The sequence below is a fragment of the Cicer arietinum genome, chromosome 6 (genome assembly GCF_000331145.2).
Source record: "Cicer arietinum cultivar CDC Frontier isolate Library 1 chromosome 6, Cicar.CDCFrontier_v2.0, whole genome shotgun sequence".
Classification (NCBI taxonomy): Eukaryota; Viridiplantae; Streptophyta; class Magnoliopsida; order Fabales; family Fabaceae; genus Cicer; species Cicer arietinum.
The window spans coordinates 70,418,565-70,427,380 of record NC_021165.2 but is presented as its reverse complement, the minus strand read 5'-3'; the positions used below and the strand labels follow the sequence as shown (position 1 = coordinate 70,427,380).

The 8,816-nt window shown below is 31.0% G+C and overlaps 1 protein-coding gene across 1 annotated transcript in view; it reads left to right on the top strand.

Annotated features, from left to right (window-relative positions):
* Positions 1-3,567: 3,567 nt before the first annotated feature.
* The window catches only part of LOC101513091 (V-type proton ATPase catalytic subunit A), a 6,262-nt gene continuing 1,013 nt past the window's right edge, over positions 3,568-8,816 (top strand). The window contains exons 1-20 of the mRNA XM_004507500.4: positions 3,568-3,905; positions 4,122-4,248; positions 4,537-4,592; positions 4,691-4,747; positions 4,856-4,967; positions 5,065-5,102; positions 5,190-5,291; positions 5,543-5,599; positions 5,691-5,762; positions 5,842-5,943; positions 6,050-6,112; positions 6,196-6,328; positions 6,690-6,796; positions 7,017-7,211; positions 7,419-7,505; positions 7,635-7,739; positions 8,075-8,172; positions 8,275-8,353; positions 8,623-8,711; positions 8,794-8,816. Coding sequence (XP_004507557.1) covers positions 3,825-3,905; positions 4,122-4,248; positions 4,537-4,592; positions 4,691-4,747; positions 4,856-4,967; positions 5,065-5,102; positions 5,190-5,291; positions 5,543-5,599; positions 5,691-5,762; positions 5,842-5,943; positions 6,050-6,112; positions 6,196-6,328; positions 6,690-6,796; positions 7,017-7,211; positions 7,419-7,505; positions 7,635-7,739; positions 8,075-8,172; positions 8,275-8,353; positions 8,623-8,711; positions 8,794-8,816 — 1,783 coding nt within the window. The 5' untranslated portion in view covers positions 3,568-3,824. The remainder of the gene's footprint in view (positions 3,906-4,121; positions 4,249-4,536; positions 4,593-4,690; positions 4,748-4,855; positions 4,968-5,064; positions 5,103-5,189; positions 5,292-5,542; positions 5,600-5,690; positions 5,763-5,841; positions 5,944-6,049; positions 6,113-6,195; positions 6,329-6,689; positions 6,797-7,016; positions 7,212-7,418; positions 7,506-7,634; positions 7,740-8,074; positions 8,173-8,274; positions 8,354-8,622; positions 8,712-8,793) is intronic.

The window sequence follows — 8,816 nt, the reverse complement described above, 5'->3', positions numbered from 1 at the left end:
GGTGCTAAATACATCAGTCAAATCAACCATAACATCTTCACCTCCCTTGTTCATAGCGTCATTCATTGCATCAAAATCATCATACATTTCATCGAAATCATGTTCCAAACAGTCATTCATATCCTCAAAATCAGGTTCCAAACCTTCATACATTTCATCACTATTGTCTTCCCCTTTGTCCACTTATCTGTATCCAGAACAAAGGAAAACTAAATTTTCAATTTTTTTAATAACATTTACGTGAACTGCAATTCACGTAAGTTTACGTGAATTGAGTTCACGTATGTTTACGTGATCTGAAATCTAGTAAACGTGCGTGAACTCAGTTCACGTAAACTTACGTGAATTGCAGTTCACGTACATAACTTATTTTTCAAACTTCTGCTGAGTACGCAATTTCATATCACGTACATGGCTTATTATTTAACATTCAACGATTACGCAATCTTAGTTCACGTAGGTGTACGTGAATTCAGATTGCGTACAATATGAGGATTCAAGTTTCAAATTCCATTGATTACGCAATCTGAGTTCACGTAGGTGTACGTGAATTCAGATTGTGTAGAGTATGAGATTTTTAATTTTTTAAAACATACGTGAACTCAGTTCACGTAACTCCAAAACGTACGTGAACTGAGTTCACGTAAAATCCCCAGATTTACAAAAAAAATACGAACCAAAATACAGAGCAACAAACATACCTTTTTATGTAGTTTTAACCACAATGTGATTATCAAACTGATGTGTTGTAGGTTATGAGTGAGTGATGTAACTTTTTAATGATTTTGAGTATTGGTTAGTCAAGTATGATGGCTTTTGTATGTGAGTTATGAGGTGTGATGAAAATTGATAAATAGGAGTTATGAGATAATAAATGTGTAATATTGATGACAGGAGCATTTTGGGCATTTTGATTTTTTTTTAATTTTGAGGAGTGTGAATAGCAATTTGGGGGGTGTTAGTAGCATTATTGTAAACAATTTTGTCATTCCACAACTCTTATTTTATTAATAAAGAATTAAAATGGTAAAATTAGAAACAATTTCACATCCCCAAGTTTGTGTCTCACAACACATGTCAATATTTCATATCTCTTGGCTTTATAAGGTCGATAAAACTTTGAAAGATGAATCTTCACTAATTTATGCATAGAATCTTGAACCACTTTCATGGAGTCTTGTACAGATTTAAGATAGACGGAGTATCCGTAATTGTGTATAAGTTAAATCCATAGTATTTTTCGAGTTCAAATAATTTTCCACTATTTATGAAAAAAATGAACACAATATTTATTAAAAATGAATTGTCTTCCACCAAAATTGAATAAAAAAAGTCACTTTATAAAAAAATTAATTTTCATTAACTTAACTAAAATAATAAATATTCCGTGCAAAGTACAATATACTTGTGAGTTGTTGAGTAACGAAGTACTTTCCAAAGGTAACCTTCATTGATATAGCAAAATAAATTAATGAATGAAATAACCACAAATAATATTTGTAAAACAAAAGAATACAAATTATAGAGAGATAAAATTGAAAAAATAGTGAAATTTTTTATTGATATTACAAAAAAAAACTTATAAGCGATCGCTTACATATAAACCGAGTGGCAAAAAAAATGAAAGTGATATGATAGATTGAAATATATGCCATTGGGTTACTAGTAAAATAAACTAATTGACATTAATTGAAATATATTTAAATATTTATTATAAAGTATTATTAAATTTTTAGAGAAATTATTTAAATATAATATTTCAGTTTAAAATTTTAATAAGATATTCATACATATATACTTTCATTCATCTGTAAAAATATTAAGTTAGTATATATAGATATATATTGATTTATAAAAAATCAACTTTATTTTATATAAAATATTCTCTAAATTTTATTTAACACATATAATATGATATAATACAACTATATCATTTTATGCATTAGTAACAAATATATGTCGTATAGGATTTTTAAAATATATTATTTATTCACATTTTTATAAAAGATATTTAAGATACACACTAATAATTAAATACATATATTATTTTTTAATTATTTGACAAGTCATCATAATCTTTAAATAAGTCATGTCTCATACTTAATTTATGCAAAAAATAAAATTAGTATATTGTAAGTATTTATATGTTAACTAATTGATTAATTAAATATATTTTTTAATTGATGACAAATATTTATCATAAATAATTTAAACAAAAATTATAACTAATGTAATTTTTCAAATTTTATTCTGAAGATATTCAAGAGACACATTAATAATGAAAAACAAATTTTTCTTTTAATTATTTAATTTGTCAAAGACGTTTTTTTTAACTAATTGACAATTTTTTTTATTTATATTTATATATTTTTTCAACCAATTTATATTTATCTATTTTTTGGGTCTAAATTATTGTTTTATTTTATTTTATTTATTTTTCAATTATAATTTAAAAATATACGTAATATATATGAGTTATAAAATAGTTATTACTAATATATAAAAATAAATAAGTTGATATTTGAGGAATAAATAACAAATTTTTATATGAAATTAATAGTAGGTAACATTTTTAAAATAATAATATTCAAGAACAATTTTTTTTTACTCAATCAAGAATAATGTTAAAAATAACAATAATCAAAGTATTAGAAAAACTTAAGATTCTGTAAAAAAAATAAATAAAGAAACAATAAAGTAACATAGGTTAAATCTTAAATATAATGAGATAACTTAATAGGAAATAATTTTATTCTTATGAATTATTTGTGTCGATGAAAGTAAATGATTTATGAATAAAATTATTATTATTATTTGGCATGCTCAATAAATTATTTTATTGACAAATTTATAATTTAATTTAATATCTATACTTATTAGGGTATGCGAGCCAAAAGAAGCAAGTTAAATAGACGTTTGTGGGTGGGAGGTGAATTTATTTATAAGAGTATAACTGGGTATATATGATTGAATATTTTACTTTGACTTTTTTTTTATGAGACAATCAATGTTATGTTTGTATTGGGTCCCAACCTTCTTATCACTACTCGGTCAAAAATTAAATTATATTGATGAATTATAATCATTCAATAAAATTATAATAGATAAATATTTGTTTAAATAATTGAATTGAAAATTACTATTATATAAATTATATTTATAAATTTTGAGATTAATTTATAATTATTATTAATTATAAATTAACATAAAAATTTATAAATATAATAGCTTTCAATCATAAAAAATATTGATATTGATATGATATTATTGAAGGATGTAATGTTATGTAATCACCCTCTATATATATATTAGAGTATATGAAAGTTGAATATTTGAATATACTTATTTGAATAATATATGGAAGAGTGAAATATCTTACGGGGACGTGGGCAAATTGGTGTAGTGGTAGTACATGTTTGGATGATATTATTTAATGAATAAAACATAATTTTTGGAATAAAATTAAATGAAATTAATATAAAAAATGAGTAATAATTGAAGACGCACACATACGGTTAGAAAGAGAAAGAGCGTCTTCCAATCCATTTTGCCAATACATGATACATGTGTCCGCAGCGGATCATCATTTGCTGTTTGTAATTGTAATAATAAATCTAAATCACCACAACACACAAACCCACTCTCACATCATCACCACCACCACCATCACATAAAAACATAACAAGAACTTTCTCAATTCTCTCTCACTCTTTCTCTCTCTCTTCACTCTCTTCCTCTCTCCTTGGATCTTGATCGGAACCCTTGGGTTTTGATCCTCTACGTATCTTTCTTCTCAGATCTCGAATTCCATCTCCGATCTGAAAATGCCTGCCGTTTATGGAGGATCTCGTATGACTACCTTCGAGGACTCCGAGAAGGAGAGTGAATACGGTTACGTTCGCAAGGTGTCAATCGATTCATTCATTTCAACTTCTCAATTCACTGCACGATCTGTTTTTATTTATTTTTTGTTCAATTTTATATCACAACGGTTACACTAATTTGTTGTTATCGTGATTGATTCATTGATTCGTTCATGATACTGATTTGTTTCACTAAATCTTCAAGTTGTTGTTGCGTTTTCCGACTCTGATTGTTGTATTTTGGCAAATTAAATACAGGTATCTGGACCTGTGGTGGTTGCAGATGGAATGAATGGGGCTGCTATGTATGAACTCGTTCGTGTTGGTCATGATAATCTCATCGGTGAAATTATTCGATTGGAAGGGGACTCTGCCACTATTCAAGGTTCTCTTTCGAATTCTAATACATGATATCATTTTCTGTTCCTTTTGTTATTTTTTAGTGATTAAATGATAGTGTAAAACAATTTTATGCTGTCATCCAATCAATAATCATTCAATGTGACGCATCATATTGTATACTTTTTAAATCAATGATAGTTATTTAATTATTTATTATCTTGGCGAGTGATTATTGGTTGCTAGTGTAAAACGATTTTATACTGACAGTGCTTCTCCTTTATTATTTAATTCTTAATGGAAAAAACTCATTATTAGTTGTATGCAATTTCAGTTTATGAGGAAACGGCTGGGTTAATGGTTAATGATCCTGTGTTACGTACACACAAGGTTGGATTCTGTTATTCTACATCCGTTTTTTTCTTAATTTTGTTTGTATTTGTTGCTGTGTGCTTTGTTTGATAAGAAAAGTATGTCTTAATAAACAGCCTTTGTCCGTGGAGTTGGGACCTGGAATTTTGGGAAACATTTTTGATGGAATTCAGGTTTGTTTTTCCTCTATCAACATTCAGTTAATATAGTTCATATCTGACTTCAATTGCCGGCCGACTAATTCAGTTGATTGAAATTTTGAATATTTTCTATCCTAACAGAGGCCTTTGAAAACTATTGCAAAAATATCTGCTGATGTCTATATTCCTCGTGGTGTCTCTGTTCCTGCACTTGACAAAGATACACTCTGGGAATTTAGTCCGAAGAAAATTGGTACATATTTTTGTTCCATTTTATTGTGAAGTTCAATACAGTGAACAAGTATTACACGGTTCATTGTTCTGATATTCTATTTTATTACTGGTGACAGGTGAAGGAGACCTATTAACTGGTGGAGACTTATATGCTGTATGTTTTCTATCCAATTAGGTTAGCCTGTAGTTGTTATTTGTAAATTTTTTTCTGAATCTTTGTGTGGATTATTTACCATTGCAGACTGTTTTCGAGAACAGTTTAATGGAACACCGTGTTGCACTTCCTCCTGATGCCATGGGAAAGGTTACCTATGTAGCACCGGCTGGCCAATATTCCCTGAAGGTTTGTCATTTAAACTTATTCTCTATTGTTTATTTAGTTCTTTTTCTGTTAGAAGATCATCCTTAAGTCCATTATTTCTTTTTTATGTTTAGAGTGATGTTTGCAGCCTCTCTTTCTCTGTGCTTCACATATATGTTTATTATTATGGCAGCTTTGCCAAGCTGAAATGTATTTATACACATTTTTTCCTGCATTCTCGAGCTTTTCTATATCTTTTGTAATATATGGTTATATTATTTCTATTATTTTAGGACACTGTGTTGGAACTTGAGTTTCAAGGTGTCAAAAAGAAGTTCACCATGCTTCAGGTTTGTCCCATCTCTTTTTTTTAGTTGCTTTATTGAAGTATTGATCTTCCTTATCCTTCATTATAACTAAATCTACTGTACCAATTTTCAGAGTTGGCCTGTACGTACACCAAGGCCTGTTGCATCAAAACTTGCAGCTGATACTCCTCTTCTTACTGGTCAGGTAAGCTCAATTTTTATTCTGTGTCTTATGTATACATGTGTCTGATAATTTCATGCCTAATGACTTCTGTTTTGCGTAGCGTGTTCTTGATGCCCTTTTCCCCTCAGTACTTGGTGGGACTTGTGCCATTCCTGGAGCTTTTGGTTGTGGCAAAACAGTCATTAGTCAGGCTCTTTCTAAGGTAATTCTATCCTAACACACCATGTCAAGGCACAATGATATGTAATTATACAATGTTTTCAATAATTCACCAGACCTCTTAATTATTCCTTTTTTTACCCTGACAGTATTCTAATTCTGATGCTGTTATTTACGTTGGTTGTGGGGAACGTGGGAATGAAATGGCAGAGGTATGCTTCCTTTTTAGTTATTCATACCAAATATTTGTGTTTGCTATTATGCGGCTGGTCAAACCCTTCTAATGATTGTTCAGGTTCTGATGGACTTTCCACAACTTACAATGACATTACCTGATGGTCGTGAAGAATCTGTCATGAAGCGTACAACACTAGTAGCTAACACTTCAAACATGCCGGTGGCTGCTCGTGAAGCTTCAATTTATACAGGTGATTGCTTACCTCCTAAATTCTAAAATTTATTTTTGTTCATGAGTTAATCTTTACCAGTTCTCTCCTGTTGTCAATATTCGGCATGTGAAAGTAGCATAGTATTACAATGAGTAGTGTTTCTCAGCACTGTTATTTCTAGGCAGTAAACTTTTGTAGTTAATCTGCTTAGTGTAAAAATTAAGTTGGACCTTAATTATGCATCTTGATTTGCCACTTTATACTATGTTTCTTAATGAGCTGAAATTTTGTTATATTTGCTGCCCTAAGATTGAGATAGTTCCACATGATGTGTGCTACATGCGAACTTCAATACTTTTGATCTTTTATTTTCTAACTATGTTCTGTTTTCGAATCTCAGGAATCACTTTAGCCGAGTATTTTAGAGATATGGGTTACAATGTCAGTATGATGGCAGATTCAACATCTCGATGGGCAGAAGCATTGCGTGAAATCTCAGGAAGACTGGTGAGAATTTAAATTATGCGATGACAATTGTTTACCAGTTTCTTTTGAAAGAGTTTGTTTCTTCTTCACCATATATTATTGTTGGAGCTTTAGTTTCTGATGTTGGATTTTACTTATCAACTAATGTAGAATAGACAATTTATACATAATGACTAATGAGACACATGAGGAAACATGGACATTGATCATTGTAAATTGATGGGATTGTTATTCTCCACAGGCGGAAATGCCTGCAGATAGTGGATATCCGGCTTACCTTGCTGCACGTTTAGCCTCTTTCTATGAACGTGCCGGGAAAGTAAAATGCCTTGGAGGTCCTGAACGGACAGGTAGTGTAACAATTGTTGGTGCTGTTTCTCCACCTGGAGGAGATTTCTCAGATCCCGTGACATCTGCAACCCTCAGCATAGTTCAGGTAACACTATACTCTCAAATATATGTTAATCATAATAGGGTAACTTCCAGCAAAGAAATTTTGCATTACGCTATCTTGCTGATTCCCATAATTTACCAAAACCATGTGTTGAGTGTTGTCACTATGGTCGCTCTGGTTATTTCTTCTTCAACTGATTCTTTGAGAACTTTCATTTGTCATGTAAGTTGACCTATTGCTACTTGGCAGGTTTTCTGGGGATTGGACAAAAAGCTTGCTCAGAGGAAGCATTTTCCTTCTGTGAACTGGCTTATTTCTTATTCAAAGTACTCAACGGTAAGTTCTAGAGTTGGATTCTGTGTAGCTCGTGTTCTCTCTTAAGTTGTCTTCATTTGTAGTGGATATAGTTTGTGCCTGAACTCTATAAATTATCATGATTTTTAATATTTTCTATGGTATCATCAGGCACTCGAATCCTTTTATGAGCAATTTGATCCAGATTTTATAAACATCAGGACAAAGGCTCGTGAAGTTCTTCAAAGAGAAGATGATCTAAATGAAATTGTCCAGGTGTGTTCCTTGCACGTTAATCATCTTGATTGTTGGTTAAAGAAATTTTCCCATGCACTTTCCTAGTATGGGATTGAAAATTATTCAACTTTTTTTGGAAATAGAGGTGGCATCATAAATTTGAGGACAGACTATTAAGTAATATTTGGTCTAAACCTGGTTTGCATGATATAGTCCATGTAATGGATAGTCTTAAGTAGAGCTTTAACACACTATTCTTAATGAGGTTATCGCTGTGTTGTTTGGACAAAGTTTGTCAGGACGTGTATGTACTTATTCTGTAAGTACTAATTTATAAACTATACTGGATCTTCACCGACCTTTGTTTGTTCCAGCTTGTGGGAAAGGATGCTTTAGCTGAAGGAGATAAGATCACCTTGGAAACTGCAAAACTTTTGAGAGAGGATTATCTTGCTCAAAATGCTTTTACGCCGTAAGTACCCTTGTAAATTGTTAACTTTGACACATCATGACTCTTGTTAGTCTTTTTATTTTTTGTCTCTTATATTGGTAACTTTTTGTGTGTCTTCAATAGATATGACAAGTTCTGTCCCTTCTACAAATCTGTCTGGATGATGCGCAACATTATTCATTTCTTCAATTTGGCAAATCAGGTATGGTGGTGTAAGGAATCAAACAATGATTCTTACATTAGAAAAATGAAAAGTCCATCTAAATGTAGGCATGTAGGTTCAAGTTAACTGTCTCATCTCTTCTATCCTTCACACATAATCTATGAATTGTTTGCTTCTACATGGTTTGCATTCTTGGTCATAGCTCAGCCAAAGGGTGTTATTACTTCAGCCTGAAAAGAGATTTCAATTAGATGGCTAAGTTGCATTCAAATTTTAGATCTTTAACACAAGACTGGTTAAATGTGCAGGCGGTAGAGAGGGGAGCTGGCACCGATGGTCAGAAGATAACTTACACCCTCATCAAGCATCGTTTGGGAGATCTCTTCTATCGTTTAGTGTGAGTAATTGTAGTGCTACCCTAGATGACTTACTTTGACATATAAAGTAGGTCTTATTATGTTTGACTGTTGTTATTGCAGGTCTCAGAAATTTGAGGATCCTG